Genomic DNA, 20,725 nt, shown 5'->3' with positions numbered 1-20,725 from the left:
GTATATTGAGGTATACAAGAATACTGTCTAGTAGTGTCTAAAGTTACCTAGCTAACAATTTGGTGGTTGGAATTGAATGTTGTAAATCAAAAGCGGTTTATCATCCAGATCTCCATCATCATCACTCGCCTGGCCATTTCTCTCAATCCGTAGGAAAGTAAAACGGGGGAGTTTGGATGTCCACCCGACAGAGAAAGCCCTCGTTGTTCAGTATGAGGTGGAGGCGACTATCCTCGGCGAAATGGGGGACCTAATGGTTGGAGAACGCAAGGAGTGTCAGAAAATGTAACTAAGCATGGGTCTAACGTACCTACGAAAATGGGATTAACGATGAAGTTGTTGTTTTTCCAGTCACCTTCACCTGAACAGAAGTAATGGGTCGTTCGTGAACGAACGGCTCTTTTTGGTGAACGTCGGGAACCGAATCTCATCGGTGAAAGAGCCGTTCATTTGGCTCCCTGATTTGCATACTGCTACTACTGCTCTTTGAGCTCAAAACTAAGTTTTTCTACAGACAAAATAATTTAATAATTACTGCAGAAACAATAAATAGTGCCGAGAGCGTGTCAAATCTAGTCCACGCTGATTTTTCTTTTCCCAGTGTGTAACAATAAAACATTTTTTTGCAGCCCATCTAATAATTTGGCCAGGTAAAAATAAACCTACCTTTTGGTCTTTACATTGAAGATGAGCAATGTTTTCATGGTTATAGATTTTTAAGCATTTTGAACGAAGAGCCGTTTGGGAGCCTGCTCTTTTTACAAAATGGAGCCAAATGAGCGGCTCACGCAAAAGACTCGAATGCCCATCACTACTGAACAGGTCCAATGGGTTCTTTTATACATACCATGTTCACCACTAAGTAGAGTCACAGGAAACACAGACCAAAACACTGGTCTTTCCTACCCTGTCACATGATGCTTTAGCTTAATTTTTTTGCTTGATATGTATTTTGCATTAACAAAAGACGAGGTCATTGAATAGTTATTGGAAATAACTTTTTTTGTTTCTAAGAAAATTGCTCAAAATGTTGTCACATTTATTTTCTATTCTACAGCATCCGCCTTAAAAGCTAAACGCCAACACGGACATTGCCTCCCTGGCTCGCAAGGTGGTGGAGGAATGCAGGCTCATTCATCCATCTAAACTTCCGAGGTGGAGCAACTGCTGTTCTACCTGCAGAACCGCAAAAAGCCAGGTAATGTTTACATTATGGTAACGCCTGGTCCTGATTGGCAGTGCAGTTGCAGGCTGAATGACTCATTATGTAAATACACCTTCATCATGTGCTGACTAGTGCTTTTGCTGTCCTGTCCTCCCTCCTCACAGACAAACAAGAGAAACATTCGCCCAGAGACCTCTACACATTTGAGGGGATGGAGGTGGAGAGCATTTTTAAAAAATGTGTCACGTGTGTGAACTGTGTGTGTGTGTGTGTGTCTTTGTCTGTGTGTGTGACAGTGTGTCTGTACCCATTTCTGTGAGTTTGATACCATGATTCATTGCATTCTTTCTGTGTTATTAATCCTCCTCATTCCTCACCCATACTGTATCTGGGTCATTTTCAGCTGGATGAGGAGGCCAACATCAACAGCATTGATGACTATGTGGAGCTGCTGTATGAAGACATCCCAGAGAAGGTCAGGAGCCACCCTCATTCTCCACCTCGCCCGCAACCCTGACAACCTGGAGGAGCTCCTGCAGAATGGTCACGCTCCTTCCTTGAGGTTCCTTCCTCACATGTCACAATGGTATGCCCCAGAGTAATCATCTGCTGGCTTTGGAAGGCTAGTCAAAATGTTGCTCTGACAAGCAAATTCCCTTTTGAGTGAAAAGACTAAATCAGCAAGCGCAAGTTGGGCAATACAACTTTCTGTCCCTTAAAGACATGTGCTGTCAATATTAATGACCTGTTGACTACAGACTGTATACCAATTCAGACTGTTGAGGTGATATAGGGCTTACAGTGTATCTCAACTATATCTCGCATATTTTCTGTACCCTTCATACAATATGTACAATCATTATTGATTATCTGTGGACTACATTCAGACTGTTGAAGTGTTATAAAGTGTATCTCAAACAGGGTTGAAGGCATCCATTCCAGTGCAATAGTCAGATAAGGAAATTGATTTAAATTCAATTAAGCCATTTTAAAATATTTTTGTTTACTTTAAATGAATTGTCCCTAGAACTGAGCTGTTAGGCCTACACAACGTTTAGCCAGTGAACTCAAGGGAAAGTTCACATATTTACACCCTGACCTGTAAGGTCATGGTCAATGTCACCTGACCCTGTGACCTTAGTGACAAGACCCTTCTGTTGGGACATCCATCATGTTTGCTACGCCACTTTAAAAAGACAGTCTAAAACAGCCTATCACAACCTTGAACACTCTAGACTGAATAAAAAAGGTTTTAAAATTGATCACTTGCTGGTTCCAAGGAAGAGGGTCTCCAATTGGAAGGGTAGCAGGGAGCCTAGTGGTTAAGAGTGTTGGGCCAGTAACCGAACCGACTAGGTGAAAAATCTGTCGATGTGCCCTTGAGCAAAGCACTTTGTCGCTCTGGATAATGTAAAAAAACAAACAATTAAAATGTTTCCTGAAAGGAAAGCAGTAAATTGCACTGCTTAGAAAAACAGGACAAATCAAAAGAGTGAAATTGAAAAATCCATTACCTGACTATGTCATACCAGAGACAACATGATTGATGTCATGTTGTTCCTGCATTAGGTCCCTGGGACAACATTTGTGGACACTGGATTACATATCTGCTAAACCCCATTATACACAGTTCTCCTCCAGACCTACAGATGGCGATGGGGTGCTCTCTGCCCGCATTTCAATGTTCTATGCATTTTCTGCTTTGCATGCTGGGAAGGGAGTCTCACCCTAGCAACAGCAAACCATAAACGATGAGAGCTCTCAATTTAGCTAGCGTAGGTAACGGTCAGACAATTCAGTCGTTTTGTTAAATTTACAGTGAAAGAAAATTGAATGTGAGTTTTCCATTATTTCCGAAATGGAAAAACTGCAGGCAGAAGATGCACGGTATTTGAAAAGGTAACGTTAGCTAGCCAGTTGTGGCTAGAAAACAGATGCTGATGTTTTGACAATCAGCTGTGACTGAAACGTGACGTTGTGGCTCATAATGTGTTTTGAAATGATATGAGATTAGATTTTTTAAAATACATGTTGGTGTATATTGAGGTATACAAGAATACTGTCTAGTAGTGTCTAAAGTTACCTAGCTAACAATTTGGTGGTTGGAATTGAATGTTGTAAATCAAAAGCGGTTTATCATCCAGATCTCCATCATCATCACTCGCCTGGCCATTTCTCTCAATCCGTAGGAAAGTAAAACGGGGGAGTTTGGATGTCCACCCGACAGAGAAAGCCCTCGTTGTTCAGTATGAGGTGGAGGCGACTATCCTCGGCGAAATGGGGGACCCTAATGGTTGGAGAACGCAAGGAGTGTCAGAAAATGTAACTAAGCATGGGTCTAACGTACCTCACGAAAATGGGATTAACGATGAAGTTGTTGTTTTTCCAGTCACCTTCACCTGAACAGAAGTAATGGGTCGTTCGTGAACGAACGGCTCTTTTGGTGAACGTCGGGAACCGAATCTCATCGGTGAAAGAGCCGTTCATTTGGCTCCCCTGATTTGCATACTGCTACTACTGCTCTTTGAGCTCAAAACTAAGGTTTTCTACAGACAAAATAATTTAATAATTACTGCAGAAACAATAAATAGTGCCGAGAGCGTGTCAAATCTAGTCCACGCTGATTTTTCTTTTCCCAGTGTGTAACAATAAAACATTTTTTTGCAGCCCATCTAATAATTTGGCCAGGTAAAAATAAACCTACCTTTTGGTCTTTACATTGAAGATGAGCAATGTTTTCATGGTTATAGATTTTTAAGCATTTTGAACGAAGAGCCGTTTGGGAGCCTGCTCTTTTACAAAATGGAGCCAAATGAGCCGGCTCACCGAAAAGACTCGAATGCCCATCACTACTGAACAGGTCCAATGGGTTCTTTTATACATACCATGTTCACCACTAAGTAGAGTCACAGGGGAAACACAGACCAAAACACTGGTCTTTCCTACCCTGTCACATGATGCTTTAGCTTAATTTTTTTGCTTGATATGTATTTTGCATTAACAAAAGACGAGGTCATTGAATAGTTATTGGAAATAACTTTTTTTGTTTCTAAGAAAATTGCTCAAAATGTTGTCACATTTATTTTCTATTCACAGCATCCGCCTTAAAAGCTTAAACGCCAACACGGACATTGCCTCCCTGGCTCGCAAGGTGGTGGAGGAATGCAGGCTCATTCATCCATCTAAACTTCCGGAGGTGGAGCAACTGCTGTTCTACCTGCAGAACCGCAAAAAGCCAGGTAATGTTTACATTATGGTAACGCCTGGTCCTGATTGGCTGCAGTTGCAGGCTGAATGACTCATTATGTAAATACACCTTCATCATGTGCTGACTAGTGCTTTTGCTGTCCTGTCCTCCTCCTCACAGACAAACAAGAGAAACATTCGCCCAGAGACCTCACACCATTTGAGGGGATGGAGGTAAGGAGAGCATTTTTTTAAAAAATGTGTACGTGTGTGACTGTGTGTGTGTGTGTGTGTCTTTGTCTGTGTGTGTGACAGTGTGTCTGTACCCATTTCTGTGAGTTTGATACCATGATTCATTGCATTCTTTCTGTGTTATTAATCCTCCTCATTCCTCACCCATACTGTATCTGGGTCATTTTCAGCTGGATGAGGAGGCCAACATCAACAGCATTGATGACTATGTGGAGCTGCTGTATGAAGACATCCCAGAGAAGGTCAGGGGAGCCACCCTCATTCTCCACCTCGCCCGCAACCCTGACAACCTGGAGGAGCTCCTGCAGAATGGTACGCTCCTTCCTTGAGTTCCTTCCTCACATGTCACAATGGTATGCCCCAGAGTAATCATCTGCTCTGCTCTTGGGGTGGGCATTTTAGAGAATGTCTGTGTTCGAGTACTCTCATGAAAATAATTTTGAGTACTCGAATACTCACATATAAGCGTGAAACCGGGCTGAAGGCAAAACGTTTGCAGTGTGCTATTTGTTGTTCCAATTACTGGTTATACTTGAGTACTTGCACCCATCCCTACTCTGCTCTGCTGGGTGTATGAAAGCTGTACAGGCCAGATGCTAGCAAAACTCTAGTGTCATTGGTTATTATAATCCACTCTCTCAGCCACCAGCCCATCCCATTCATAAGAAAACACAGCCCTTCCTATTCCCTTCCCTGACCACAGAGCTGTTTTCTCTCACAACAGCACAAGGCCATCATCCATTACAGCTGTCAGAAGATGGCATGGCTTCATTTGTAACTGTCAATATGTATCACAGGTTTACTTTGTCTGTCGTAACGCATCACATGGTCAGATGTTGATAATGGTAGAACGTGCCATGTGAACCGTGAGACCTGGGGTCAGTGAGGAAAGACGAGAGGGCCAGGGGAAATGGAACAACGTGATATGTGTCTTTACAATGAAGATCACCCATAGCTCAAAGCCATGGGAGCCTGGAACCCCTTACATTCCCCCAGGTTCCTTACCTTAACCTCCCACCCCAACCCCAACCTGACTGTCATCTCTAGTTGATTCTTTCCATCACCCCCACCTCCACCCCTACTCCATACTTCCCTTCCCAATCCTAACATTCTGTCCATCTCCTTCAAATAACTCCTTCTCCACTTCATCGATCACTTCCCTCTCCCCTTGCCCCCCACCCTATCGCCTATCTCCCCCTCTTTTTCTCCCATCTCTCTTTCTCCCTCTCTTACCTCCCCCCCACACACACACATACCACGTCTCTCTCTCTCTCTCACCCCCCTCCCATCTCTCTCTCTCTAACCTGACTGTGTGTCTGCTGCTCATCAGAGACGGCCCTGGGAGCCCTGGCCAGAGTCCTGAGGGAGGACTGGAAACAGAGTGTTGACATGGCAACCACCATCATCTACATCTTCTTCTGCTTCTCCAGGTACACAACTCTCTCTCTTCCCTCTCTCTCTTCCCTCTCTCTCTTCCCTCTCGCCAAAACTTTTGTTTTCACGTTCCGCTCTCTCTCGTTCTGACAGAAGTCACACAACTATGACAACATAGCGCAAAACCTTACTTTCCAACCGGGGGGTTTCAGAAACACAAAAATTATCCTTGAAAGGATAATATATAAACTACTTGTCAAGAGCGATTTGGTTTTGTGAGAGGATCTACGTTGTTCTGAAAACTGATAGTCTTTCTTGGCCCTGCTCCATGGCAGTGCTGTGCTGTTGGGGTTTACAATGATCTGGTTTGTGTCTGGCTGATTATGAGTAGGAGATACTGTTGGACTCAATGCTTTAAGGCTTTATTTTGGCAATTTACTTTTTTAGACTAAGCTCTCAGGTGATGGGATCATTTCAATCTGAGCTCCCGATTGTGGTCCAAATAGGTGTTGCATGATGATGAACGAAGTGCACTTTGAATAAGTGGAAGCCTTAAACCTTTTCACTTCCCTCCCCCCATCCCCAGTTTCTCCCAGTTCCATGGGCTAGTGACCCACTATAAGATCGGAGCCCTCTGTATGAACATCATTGAGCACGAGCTGAAGAGGTACGACCTCTGGCAGGATGAACTGCAGAAGAAGAAGAAGGCTTATATCCTTCAGCTAAGGTCAAAGGTCACATGAAGGATGTTACGTACCTTGCTGCTTCACAGAGGGTCAATGCCTCAGGGACCCTGCTGTCCTCAGTGTTGACATATCTCTTCATTTTAATCATAATGTCACTGTATAGAAGGAAAGGCAATTCATAGTTGTTCTTTATTGGACGTTGTAATAGGCTGATATAGAACATGTGACTATATAAGCTCTCTCTATCGTGAGTTGATTGGATCAGTATAGCAGCAGCAGCACTCCTTCCTTGACTGTTTTTACGTGAAGAGGACCCTGACAACCAGAATGTGAAGAAGGAACATGAAAAATCCTTCAAGAAGTACCAGGGCCTCCTGATCAAGCAGGAGCAGCTTCTACGAGGTACAGTAACAGTGGTACACTACCATGGCAACACAGTGATGTGTTGCGCAGCACTGTTAGTGCTTGATAATGCAATGATGTAATTAGCAATAATATTACAATTAATAACATAGTGATTACATTGCATAGTATATTATATATTTTTTACTTTGGTTATTACATGGTGATAACATGACAGTATTACATAGTATTTTACATAGTTTTTTACATTGGTTATTACATGGTAATAACATGGTGATTATATGACAGTTACATCGTTTTTTACATCGTTTTTTTACATTGGTTATTACATGGTAATAACATGGTGATAACATGACAGTATTACATAGTATTTTACATCTTTGTTACATTGGTTATAACAGAGAGTGATTACATGACAGTATTACATAGTATATTATTATTTAAAACATTTTTTACATTGGTTATAACATATTGCTCTAACTTGTTATTACTATCTAATTCTCAAGTCCCTGTGCTCCCCAGTGTCTCTGTACCTGTTGTTGAACCTGGCTGAGGACACACGCACAGAGCTGAAGATGAGGAACAAGAACATCGTCCACATGCTGGTGAAGACCCTGGACCGGGAGGACGAGGAGCTGCTGGTGCTGGTGGTCTCCTTCCTCAAGAAACTCAGCATCTTCCTGGAGAACAAGAACGACATGGTACGAGAGAGGGAGGGAGGGAGGGGGAGGGAGAGGGAATAGAGGGATAGAGAGAGAGGGAGGGGGGATAGAGAGAGAGAGGGATAGAGAGGGGGTAGAGGGAGGGATAGAGGGATAGAGAGAGAGGGAGGGGGATAGAGGGAGGGAGGGGAGATGGGATAGAGGGAGGAGGGAGGGAGGGAGGGGGAGATGGGAGTAGAGAGAGAGGGAGGGGGGATAGAGAGAGAGGGGATAGAGAGGGGGGATAGAGGGAGGGGGATAGAGGGATAGAGAGAGAGGGAGGGGGATAGAGGGGGGGAGATGGGATAGAGGAGGGAGGGGGGAGATGGGATAGAGGGATAGAGAGAGAGGGAGGGAGGGAGGGAGGGAGGGAGGGGGAGATGGGATAGAGGGAGGGAGGGGGGATAGAGGGAGGAGGATAGGGAGAGGGGAATGGAGGGGGATAGAGGAAGGGGGAATGGAGGGGGATAGAGGGAGGGAGGGGGAGAGGGGATAGAGGGAGGGAGAGGGGATAGAGAGAGAGAGGGGAATGGAGGGGGATAGAGGAAGGGGGAATGGAGGGGGGATAGAGAGAGGGGGGATAGAGAGAGGGGAGAGATGCATGGGCGGACGGATGGATGGATGGAGGGAGAAAAAAGGACAGGCGTTGCAACATGGTGAGGAAAATACATACAAAGTCTCAGGTCCTCCGACTGAGGTACTGTGAAAAGATTTGTAATGGTTTACATGTTGTTAGTGTTAGTTCTTTTTGTTGATGTCTTCTAGTGCAGACTTTAGTGATCACTGCTCTATGTCCTGTCCTATAGTGCAGTTCCACCTGGATCCAATCTCAGCCAGTTGGTGTGCCTTCATCAACCAGGCTGAGTTAGGAACAGTTTTTATCTCCTTGTTTCTTTTTAGTGTGTCTTTGACTCTGATAAAAGGCAGCCCATTCAGACTCCATGTGTCCAGCAGCACAGAAGAACACTGTTATTCACAGAGTATCACTTCACCTCTGGGGAAGGTTTCATTTACAGCCTGGTTAGCTACAAAAAGATCATTGGTTAGTGATTTGTAATCAGATTCTATTTATTACACATGTTTGTATTGAACACCAGATACCAGTTGTAAGAACTACAGTTGATTACGTGCAGACTGGATTTGTAATTGTGGGGATTTCCTTGTGAGCACAGTAGCTGTGTACTTGACACACACACACCTCTTCCACTGTGCAGGTATATGGTTTGCTCTACTTTCTTGGTGCGTTTTAGACATGTCCTTGATGCATCAGCTCAACACCTCCACCTGCCTGTAAACATTGTGTATCTACGCTGCTTTCTCTTGACATTCTGACTGTTACAAATCAGTTGAGTTTATTTCAAGTAATGAATTGAATGAACTCCGTTAAAATGAAGTATGATGAAGTCCAATACAGTATCTCTCTATAACAGGAAGAGGGATAGTCGGATTGGTTATTGAAGTAGGCTTTGTAGAGGTGTACATTATACTGGGGTGTGTTGAGTGACTAGTCTCTCCCTCTCCTCTGTTCCCTGGTGTTCAGGCAGAGACGTATGCGGTGGAGAAGCTGGCCAGGCTGCTGGCCTGTGATCATGAGGACCTACTGAACACCACCCTGCGCCTGCTCCTCAACCTCTCCTTTGACACAGGCCTCCGCAGACAGATGGTCCAGACTGGACTCATCCCCAAACTCTCCTTAATGCTAGGTACTAACTGACACAACTCCCTGTGTGTGTGTGTGTGTGTGTGTGTGTGTGTGTGTGTGTGTGTGTGTGTGTGTGTGTGTGTGTGTGTGTGTGTGTGTGTGTGTGTGTGTGTGTGTGTGTGTGCGTGTGCGTCAGTATGTCTAAGTAAGTGTGTGTGCAGGTGCAGGCTGTTATAAAGCTGTGGAGACAGCGAGGCTGGTTCTGGCTCTGGTGGCCATTAGAAAAATGACTTCCTGAAACTAGATCCAGTGTGTGATTGGTGCGTTAGCTCATCCAGGGGGTCATGTGGCACGGCTGGGAGCATCTGTGATGGGCCCTTTGAAGCCTCTCCAGGGAGGGTCGGGTAACGTGCATAATTAATATAATATATTTGTTAGAATAACACTCCGGGCCCCAGCATAAATGTTGTTTTTGCAGGAGCCGGCCGGAGAGGCTGAGGAGGGGTCTACAGAGATTTGGGAGGGATTTTTTTCTTTTCTTTTAGATTGAGACACACACTTGTGCACGCACACCTACGCATACACACAAAATGCACGTCCTGTCCACGCTTAGGTTAAACATAGCTGGATATATCTAATTTTCAGTGGAGGCTGCTGAGGGGAGGATGGCTCATAATAATGGCTGAAACAGAGCAAATGGAATGAAATCAAACCATGTTAGATGTATTTGATACCATTCCACTGATTCCGCTCCAGTCATTACCACGAGCCCATCCTCCCCAATTAAGGTGCCACCAGCCTCCTGTGCTCATTTTAGAGAGCGTGTGTGTCTGTGTGTGCGTTTGTAAGATTCACTCTTTCCCATTGCTACTACACTTTTGTCTATTCTTGACTTTCCCAGTATGTGTGTGTGATTTCCAAACTCAGATGAATAGAGGCCTTATTAATCATCCTCTAGGCTCTGTGATGTGGTGTCCTCTCCTCTGTGTTTGTGTCCAGAGATTCCCTTCTTATCTCCAGAGAGATAACCGCTCCTCTCTTCTCCTCTCTGCTCTGTTCTTCACTGTTATGCTGTGAGGGTGTGAGGTGACGTCTGCCAGCCCTCTGATCCCTGTCCCATCAGGCCCCACTAGGGGTCCCAACCTGGGCTGATAAGATGAAAGGGAGAAGTGTGGGCTACTCCTCCTGATCCCACCATCTGAACCAGGATTTAGGACCGACTATGACATCTCAATCCTTTCAACCCTTCACCTGACCACTGGCCCTTTGTTGTTGACGTGACTATCTATCATAGGTGCTGCTGAAGTACCACGTTTTACAGTAAAGAAAATACTCGCAATTTATTCCAGAATCATTCCATTTTTACAATTACTGAATGGCCATTGCCGGGACATTTTCTTTATGGTTTTTTTCTTTGAAGGTTGAAGCAGTACTCTTATTTACTCAATAAACTGCACTAACAAAAATAGTATACTTTCCACAGAACTGCCCCAGATGCCACTAATGCATGGCGGTGTGATTCTATGAAGGTTGAGTGGTTTTAAATCAGAGCAGGGTGTAATTGGAGTTTAGCTCTACCACTAACTGCCCCTGAACATTCTAGATAATTCTTAACAAGTGCTCCACTCTTTTTTTCAGTGGGGCTCTAGTGGTGTTTTGAACATTTTAATGGGGTCTCGCTCCTTCCCAATAAAGGATCCTCCATGTTCCTACCAGTGTAGTGAGGGAGTTTGCCAGGTCAGATGAGTGTGTGTGTGTGTGTGTGAGAGTGTGTCTTGTGTGCAAGCTCATGTGAGTGTGTGTGTTTAGGTATAGGTTGAGGGCTCCACTAATGAGAAGCACATGTTTGGGCCAATCGTGGCACTGCAAGGGCCTGAGCAGCGTAGCTTTATTAAAGGCAGTAAAATTGATGCTTCCTCCTGTTTCCCCAATGAAACCTCCAAGCCGTCTTTTTTCCCTTGTTTCCAGGGGTTCAGTGAGCACATCTGGTTTCAGTAGGCTGCTATGTGATAAGGCTGCCTGCCCTGCATGGTTCCCTGACCACGGGTTAGGACCAGTTAGTACTGGACTGGGTTGGTCTGCTCTGTCAGATCGGTGGTCTTGCTGGGGCCGATCACTATCACTAGTTCTGTTCTGACCCAGTGTGGTTGGCCACTGGGGTCACTGTACCTCTACAGACCAGTCTTGAAACTACCTAGGTCCTCAGACTTTTCAGTGACTCCATGGTGTTCTCTAGCTGCCTCTGGAGCGGCCTGCAGTCAACCTGCAATGGTTTGGGTCAAACTCCAAAACACTCTGAGAGAACAGAGCTACCAGACAGTTTAACACTGATTCAGAGCCACGTCCCTCACACAGCTGTAAGATAACCTCCTATAAACCTGCAAGAAGAACATGTGTTCATTGTCTTTGCATAGCTAGCTTTTCTGCTACTAAACCATATGGTTTTAGAGCGGTGGCTAACTGGATGTTATTTAACCTGTATTGTAGTGGACTTGTGTGTCGCGCACTCGTCCCATGAAGCAGAACGAAAGTGTACAGCTCCTCATTAATTTATCCATTCACCGCTCTCTCTCGGTCTCTCTCTCTCTCTCTCTGTGCTTCTCCTCTCTCTCTATGTCTCTCTCTCTCTCTGTCTCTCTCTATGTCTCTCTCTGTCTCTCTCTGTCTCTCTCTCTATGTCTCTCTGTCTCTCTCTATGTCTCTCTCTATGTCTCTCTGTCTCTCTCTGTCTCTGTGCTTCTCTCTCTCTCTCTCTGTTTATGTTCCAGCTGACGAGAGCCAGGGACAGCTGTGTATGTGCATTCTGTACCACATCAGTGTGGATGACCGATTCAAGTCCATGTTTGCCTACACAGACTGCATACCACAGGTAAGACTGGGTAATGTACACCCAGGGGCCAGGGATTGCAGACAAGACAGCATTAGCATTGAGGCTAACAGCCCTGGAATTATTCATGAGCGAGAGGGAGGGGGTGAGAGAGAGGGAGGGGTGGAGAGAGAGGGAGGGGTGGAGAGAGAGGGAGGGGTGGAGAGAGAGGGAAAGAAGGAGAGGAATAAATGGGGATGGATGGACAGAGGAGAGGGATGGAGAGAGAAGAGAGGGCTTGAGAGAGAGGGGGGCACGCTACATCTGCACCCAAACCACCGGAGGATGGCTGCTCAGCCTTCACTCTCACTGTCATTGGAGCGCTGCGTCAGTCATCTAGCTAGCCCTTAGTGAAAAGAGACCCTTCTCTCTGTCTTCTCTGTAGCCAAGGCACATTTTGGTGTGTAGATTACACACACATACTGTATCTACATAATAGATTTTTAGTGTTAAAGTTTTGAGTGATGTCAGTATGTAATTGAGGAGATGTCATATTGATTAAGTTATGTCTGATTTCCTCTCAGTCTTTCATAGATTATTCAAATGCTTATTCTGTTTGTGTTGTGAGATTGGGTGTAAATGCGGGCCAGATGCTCATAAACAGGGCTGTTTGTGTAGTGGGTCGTGTTGCCAGTAGATCTGTCCTGCGGGGTCGGAGTGTCAGAGAGGATGCTGGGTAGCAGCATGACCGGAAATAGCCCTTTGACCCCAGGCCCTCTAACCCCACCCTCCCCTCTAGGGATGGTCTTGAGCCCCTCTCCTCTCCACCTATTCTTTGTCCTTGCCCTTTGGCCAGCTCAACATATCCCTCCCTCCCTCCCTGCCTCCCCTACTCCTTTTCCTTTCTCTCCTTCTCCTCTCTACCTCTCCCCCTTGGCCTGGGGCAAGGCCTGACCCAGCTCTTCTCCTCTCTACCTTTCCCCCTTGGCCTGGGGCAAGGCCTGACCCAGCTCTTCTCCTCTCTACCTCTCCCCCCTGGGCCTGGGGCAAGGCCTGACCCAGCTCTTGTCCTCTCTACCTCCCCCTGGGCCTAGGGAAAGGCCTGACCCAGCTCTTCTCCTCTCTACCTCCCCCCTGGGCCTGGGGAAAGGCCTGATCCAGTTCTTCTCCTCCTCTCCTCAGCTCCTGCTAGAGTCAGCTCTGAGCTGGGAGAGAGAGGCTGGTGGTTGGACATGGGGTTATGAGGGAGAGGCTGGAGGCTGGACATGGGGTTATGAGAAAGAGACTGGACATGGGGTTATGAGAGGGACGCTGGACATGGGGTTATGAGGGAGAGGAATGGTGTTAGGGGCAGAGGGAGGTTAGGGGCAGAGGGTGGTTAGGAGCAGAGGAGGGTTAGGGTGGATGTAAGGGGTTAGGGGCGGAGAGGTGTGAGGGGTTAGGGGCAGAGGGAGGTTAGGGGCAGAGGGTGGTTAGGGGCAGAGGGTGGTTAGGGGCAGAGGGTGGTTAGGAGCAGAGGAGGGTTAGATGCAGAGGAGGGTTAGGGTGGATGTAAGGGGTTAGGGGCGGAGAGGTGTGAGGGGTTAGGGGCAGAGGGAGGTTAGGGGCAGAGGGTGGTTAGGAGCAGAGGAGGGTTAGGGTGGATGTAAGGGGTTAGGGGCGGAGAGGTGTGAGGGGTTAGGGGCAGAGGGAGGTTAGGGGCGGAGGGGTGTTAGGGGTGGAGGAGAGTGAGGGGTTAGGGGTATTAGGGCAGAGGGTTGTTCTGGGCAGAGGTGGGTTAGGGGCGGAGGGGTGGAGAGAGGTTAGGGTTTGGAGGAGAGTGATGGGTTAGACAGTGAGGGGTTAGACAGTGAGGGTGGTTAGGCAGTGGGTGTTAGGGCAGAGGGTGGTTAGGGGCAGAGGGGGTTAGGGCAGAGGGTGGTTAGGACAGTGAGGGGTTAGGACAGTGAGGGGTGGGGAGGGCAGTGAGGGGTTAGGGAGCAGTGAGGGGTTAGACGAGTGTAGGGGTTAGACAGTGATGGGTTAGATAGTGCAGGGTTGTTTGGACAGTGGGGGTTAGACAGTGAGGGGTTAGACAGTGAGGGGTTAGACAGTGAGGGGTTAGACAGTGAGGGGTTAGACAGTGAGGGGTTAGACAGTGAGGGGTAGAGGGCAGTGAGGGGTTAGACAGTGAGGGGTTAGACAGTGAGGGTGTGCTGTGTAGTGGGGTGCTAGGCCTCCTCTGGCTCTGCTGTGCTGTGGTAAATAAGCAGAGGCAGGTGCCAGAGAGTCTAGACGGGGCTGATTTGGGGTCCGGGGCCCCTGGTATGTGATACCCGACTCGAGGCCTGTGTGTGTGTGTGTGTGATTGCACACCGCTGACTCCTCACAGGGAGCGGGCCTGCAGTGCCCCTGCTTAAAGCCTTTCCTGTTTAATGTTAAATCAGAGAAGGAGAGCTGCGAGACGGGGAGCGGAGGGCAGGGGCTGTGGGCAACTCGTTTTTGGACCTACGCCCGCCCATAGTTGACCTCCAGGGCCGTTTCCTGGTGGACCCTCCCCTCCCCCCCCTCCTCAGCTTGTCCCTCCTCCCTCCTCAGCCCCTCCCCCCCTCCTTAGCCCCCCTCTTCCCTCTCTCTCCCATCTCTCCATCCCTTTTTTCTCTCTCTCTCTCCATATATCCATCCCTCTCTCCATCATCTCTCTCCCTCTCTCTATATATATATATATATATATCCATCCCTCTCTCCATCATCTCTCTCTCTCACTCCATATATCCGTCCCTCTTTCCCCATCTATTTCCCTATCTCTCCCATTGCTCCATCCCTCTCTCCATCTATCTCTCCCTTTCCCTCTTTTTTTTCTCTCTCTCTCCCCATTTCTCTCTAGCTCTCTCTCCTCGTTGTCTGTTTGCAAGTCCTCTCAGGTTTCCCCTCCACAGTCTTGGCACAGACCTGACTAGACAGCAGCGAGTGTACTGCACCTCTACCCACCTTTCTGCTCACTTCAGAGAAGGGCTGCCTGTTCCCATACTCTGCGGTTAACCCAACTTGTGTCACCATGGCCACCCACTAAATGACTGTATGGAAGCTATGTAGACCAGTGTCATCAACATGGTGATGATGTCATTCATCCACTCAGCCAATGATGTCGCCAAGCAAACATCCATCCACAAACAGTAGAGAGAAAGGCTTGGGAACAGACACACCCATAACACACTGACTGACTGCTGGCCAATGATATTGATCGCTGATGAATTGGTATTGATGAGTTGATTGACATTTATTATATGATTGATTGACAGTTGATGAAGATGCTGTTTGATTGTGGTGAGAGCCCCATGGACCCTGAGCTCATCTCCTTCTGCATCAACCTGGCAGCCAACAAGAGGAACGCACAGGTCATCTGTGAAGGTACAACCCACACGCGCACACAAACACGCACACACATACTCACACACACACACACACACACTCCTAATCCTGTTCTCCTGTGCCTAGGTAATGGTCTGAAGATGCTGATGAAGAGGGGCCTGAAGCTAAAGGATGTTCTTATCATGAAGATGATCAGGAACTTGTCACAACATGACGGACCCACCAAGAACCTCTTCATAGTGAGTACTAGACGTACTCACACTCTAACACTGATCAGCTTCAACATGCTTAGTATAGAGATAGACGGATAAGACTAGACAGGCTCACATGATCTGTGTTCTTATGCTGGTCACTGAATCCATTGCTACACTATTAGAACAGAACATTTTAGTGCTGAACCGACCCCCTTCATGTACCCCCTAAGGACTATGTGGGTGACCTAGCAGCTCAGATAGGAGCGGAGGAGAGAGAGGAGTATGTGATAGAGTGCCTGGGAACTCTGGCTAACCTCACCATCCGAGACCTGGACTGGGAACTGGTGCTGAAGGAGTACAACCTGGTGCCCTACCTCAAAGACCACCTCAAACCAGGTAGGCCTCAAAGACCGCTTCAAACCATGGAGGGAGGGAGGCGGAGGGGGAGAAAAGGTGGGGTGAGGGAGGACTGGTGCTGTAACTTACAGGTGCATTCACCCTGAAGAACTTAAGCAAGATGACAGACATGGTTGCCCTGTTTCTAGCTCCTGTACAACTTTCAGTATTTTTTGTTGTTGTTTTATTTGTGTTATTTCTTACATTATTTGCTCGGAATGTTTCTTGAATTATTATCTACAGCCGAAAATAACTTTGGGATATTAGATCGGCGGTCACTCACCAGCATTTCGACCAGAAATTCAAATTCCCTGAATTGGATCTTTTGTTTGAACTCCCCAAGGCAATTCCATTCATCCCAGGGGCTGCTCCAAGTTGCTGTTGACGGAGAAGAGGAACAAGGAGTGGGCTCATAGTCAGACTCAGAAGGCGTGCATACCATCTACCGCTTCCAAGTATATTATGCGCTAACGCTCAGTCCCTGGACAATAAAGTAGACAAGCTTAGGGCGTGGATCTCCTTCCAGAGAGACATCAGGGACTGTAACATACTCTGTTTTACGGAATCATGGCTCTCTCCGGATATATTGTCCCCGTCCATTCAGCCAGCGGGGTTCTCCGTACATCGCGCGGACAGGAAGAAAGAACTCTCCGGGAAAAATAAAGTTAGAGGTGTATGTTTCATGATTAACTACTCATGGTGTGATTGTGGTAACGTACAGGAACTCCAGTCCTTTTGTTCTCCCGATCTGGAATACCTCACCATGAAATGCCGGCCGCATTACCTCCTGAGAGAATTTTCTTCAGTCATCGTCACGGCCGTGTATGTCCCCCCCAAGCCGACGCCGCGACGTCTCTCAAGCAATTACACTGGACTTTGTGCAAACTGGAAAACGCATATCCTGAGGCAGCATTTATTGTAGCTGGGGACTTCAATAAAGGAAATCTGAGGAAAATGCTACCAAAGGTTTATCAACACATCTCCTGTGCTACTCGATCAATGAGCGCTCTTGACCATTGATACTCCCCCTTCCGTGATGTCTACAAGGCCCTCCCCCGCCCTCCCTTCAGCAAATCAGATCACGCCTCCATTTTGCTATAGGCAGATACTTAAAATAAGTACCCGTGGTAAGGACTGTTCAACGTTGGTTTGACCAATCAGAATCTATGCTTCAAGACTGTTTGATCACGCAGACTGGGAAATGTTCCGACGTATACACTGACTCGGTGACTGAGTTCATCAGGAAGTACATAGAGGATGTTGTTACTACTGTGATGATTAGAACTTATCCAAACCAAAAACCGTGGATAAATGGCAGCATTCACGCAAAACTGAAAAGCGTTAACCACCGCATTTAACCACGGCAAGGTGACTGGGAACATGGACGTGTACAACCAGACCAGCTATGCCCTCCGTAAGGCAATAAAAAATGCAAAAACGACAGTACAGGGATAAAGTGTAGTCGCAATTCAACGGCTCAAACGCAAGACGTATGTGGCAGAGACAATCACGAGTTATAAAGGGAAAGCCAGCCACGTTTGGGACACTGACGCCTTGCTGCCAGACAAGCTAAAAACAAGAGGAATACCTATGTAAGAGTCCTGTTCATTGACTACAGCTCAGCCTTCAACACCATAGTGCCCTCCAAGCTCATCATAGGGCCCTGGGTCTGAACCCCTCCCTGTGCAACTGGGTCCTAGACTTCCTGACGGGCCAAACCCATGTGATGAAGGTAGGCAACAGCACATCCGCCACGCTGTTCTTCAACACTGGGGCCCCACAAGGGTGCGTGCTCAGCCCCCTCCTGTACTCCCTATTCACCCATGACTACGTGGCCACGCACGTCTCCAACTCAATCCAGTTTTCTGACGACACAACAGTGGTAGGCCTGATTACCAACAACAACGAGATAGCCTACAGGGAGGATGTGAGGGCCCTGGCGGAGTGGTGTCAGAATAATAACCTCTCCCTCAACGTCAACAAAACTAAGCTGATCTTGGACTTCAGGAGACTGCAGAGAGAGCACGCCCCCATCCACATCGAGAGCACGCCCCCATCCACATCGACGGGGCCGCAGTGGAGAGGGTGAAAAGCTTCAAGTTCCTCGGCATGCACATCACTGACAACCTGAAATGGTCCATCCACACATACAGTGTGGTGAAGAAGGTGCAACAGCTCCTCTTCAACCTCTGGAGGCTGAAGAAATTTGGCTTGGCCCCTAAAACCCTCACAAACCTCTACAGATGCACCATTGAGAGCATCCTACCAGGCAATTGCACTGTCCGCAACCGCAGGGCTCTCCAGGGGGTGGTGCGGTCAGCCCAACGCGTCACCGGGGGCACACTGCCTGCCCTCCAGGACATCTACAGCAACCGGTGTCACAGGAAGGCCAAGAAGATCGTCTTTCTATACCCAACGTAAGACCACTGCAAAAAACACTCAAACTGGACAGTTTTATCTCTATCTCTACATTCAAAGACTCAATCATGGACACTTACTGACACTTGTGGCTGCTTCGCGTGATGTATTGTTGTCTTTACCGTTTTGCCCTTTGTGCTGTTGTCTGTGCCTAACAGTGTTTGCACCATGTTGTGTTGTTGTCATGTGGTGTTGCTACCATGCTGTGTTGTCATGTGTTGCTGCCATGCTGTGTTGTTGTCTTAGGTCTCTCTTTATGTAGTGTTGTGGTGTCTCTCTTGTCGTGATGTGTGTTTTGTCCTACATTTCTTAGTTTTTTTTATCCCTGCCCCCTTCCCCCCCAGGAGGTAGGCCGTCATTGTAAATAAGAATTTGTTCTTAATTGACTTGCCTAGTTAAATAAAGGTCAAATATTTTTTTTTTAAAGATCATCAAGGACATCAGCCACCCGAGCCACGGCCTGTTCACCCCACTACCATCTAGAAAGCGGAGACAGTACAGGTGCATCAAAGCTGGGACCGAGAGACTGAAAAACAGTGTCTATCTCCAGGCCATCAGACTTTTTTAAATAGTCACCACTATCTGGCCTCCACCCGGTACCCTGCCCTGAACGTAGTGACTGTTACTTGCTGGCTACCACCCGGTATTCTACCCTGCACCTTAGAGACTGCTGCCCTATGTACATAGTCGTTGAACACTGGTCACTTTAGTAATGTTTACATACTGTTTTATCCACTTCATATGTACAGTGCATTCGGAAAGTATTCAGACTGTTGACTTTTTCCACATTTTGTTACGTTACAGCCTTATTCTAAAATGGATAAAAAAAATATTATAATAATCCCGTCATCAATCTACACACAATACCCCATAATGCAAAAACTGAAATATCACATTTACATTATTATTCATCCCTTTACTCAGTACTTTGTTGAAGCACCTTTGGCAGCGATTACAGCCTCGAGTCTTCTTGGGTATGACGCTACAAGCTTAGCACACCTGTATTTGGGGAGTTTCTCCCATTCCTCTCTACAGATCCTCTCAAGCTCGGTCAGCTTAGATGGGGAGCGTTGCTACACAGCTATTTTCAGGTATCTCCAGAGATGTTCCATCAGGTACAAGCAGTGGTGTAAAGTACTTAAGTAAAAATACTTGGTATCTGTACTTTACTTTACTATTTCTATTTTTGACAACTTTTACTTTAATGTCACTATATTCCTAAAGAAAATAATGTACTTTTTACTCCATACATTTTCCCTGACACCCAAAAGTACTCGTTACATTTTGAATGCTTAGCAGGACAGGAAAATGGTCAAATTTACGCACTTATCAAGATAACATCCCTGGTCATCCCTACTACCAGATCTGGCAAATTCACTAAACACAAATGCTTCATTTGTAAATGATATCCGAGTGCTGGAATGTGCCCCTGGCTATCCATAAATGTAAAAAACTAGAAAATAGTGCAGTCTGGTTTGCTTAATATAAGGAATTTGAAATGATTTATACTTTTATCAATTACATTTACTTTTGATACTTAAGTATATTTAAAAGCAAATACTTTTAGACTTTTAATCAAGTAGTATTTTACTGGGTGACTTTCACTTTTACTTGAGTCATTTTCTATAAACATATCTTTACTTTTACTCAAGTATGACAATTCGGTACTTTTTCCACCACTGGGTTCAAGTCCGGGCTCTGGCTGGGCCACTCAAGGACATTCAGAGACTTGTCCCGAAGCCACTCCTGCGTTGTCTTGGCTGTGTGCTTAGGGTCGTTGTCCTGTTGGAAGGTGAACCTTCGCCCCAGTCTGAGGTCCTGAGCGCTCTGGAGCAGGTTTTCATCAAGGATCTCTCTGTACTTTGCTTCGTTCATCTTTCCCTCGATCCTGACTAGACTCCCAGTCCCTGCTGCTGAAAAACATCCCCATAGCATGATGCTATATTCTGGACTCTGACATTGCTCGTTCTGATATTTCTTAATTTCTTTATTTTTTGGGATTTGTGTGTATTGTTAGGTATTACTACACTGTTGGAGCTAGAAGCATAAGCATTTCTCTACACGTGCGATAACATCTGCAAAATATGTTTACATGACCAATAACATTTGATTTGACAAGCAAAAACTGTTAGACCATACCACAGTTTTCAATTTGAACAAATTCTATCCCATGGCTTTCTCGCACCCCAAC

General features: G+C 46.5%; 1 protein-coding gene across 2 annotated transcripts in view; it reads left to right on the top strand.

Moving 5' to 3' along the window:
- kifap3a (kinesin-associated protein 3a) overlaps positions 1-20,725 on the top strand; it is a 31,908-nt gene that overhangs the window by 315 nt on the left and 10,868 nt on the right. Inside the window, exons 1-14 of one of the 2 annotated variants that reach the window (XM_041840509.2) lie at positions 2,885-3,064; positions 3,355-3,487; positions 4,262-4,404; positions 4,533-4,585; positions 4,774-4,915; positions 5,934-6,033; positions 6,564-6,688; positions 6,967-7,065; positions 7,549-7,727; positions 9,268-9,430; positions 12,138-12,238; positions 15,457-15,565; positions 15,653-15,765; positions 15,951-16,116. In XM_041840509.2, the coding sequence (XP_041696443.2) occupies positions 3,378-3,487; positions 4,262-4,404; positions 4,533-4,585; positions 4,774-4,915; positions 5,934-6,033; positions 6,564-6,688; positions 6,967-7,065; positions 7,549-7,727; positions 9,268-9,430; positions 12,138-12,238; positions 15,457-15,565; positions 15,653-15,765; positions 15,951-16,116 (1,603 nt within the window). In that variant the 5' untranslated portion in view covers positions 2,885-3,064; positions 3,355-3,377. Of the gene's footprint in view, positions 1-153; positions 286-2,884; positions 3,065-3,354; positions 3,488-4,261; positions 4,405-4,532; positions 4,586-4,773; positions 4,916-5,933; positions 6,034-6,563; positions 6,689-6,966; positions 7,066-7,548; positions 7,728-9,267; positions 9,431-12,137; positions 12,239-15,456; positions 15,566-15,652; positions 15,766-15,950; positions 16,117-20,725 lie in introns of those variants that run through there. The other variant, XM_045205550.1, reaches the window with a different exon arrangement.

This window comes from Coregonus clupeaformis, chromosome 20 (assembly GCF_020615455.1).
Source record: "Coregonus clupeaformis isolate EN_2021a chromosome 20, ASM2061545v1, whole genome shotgun sequence".
Lineage (NCBI taxonomy): Eukaryota > Metazoa > Chordata > Actinopteri > Salmoniformes > Salmonidae > Coregonus > Coregonus clupeaformis.
This window is presented reverse-complemented; position numbering and strand designations above follow the sequence as displayed.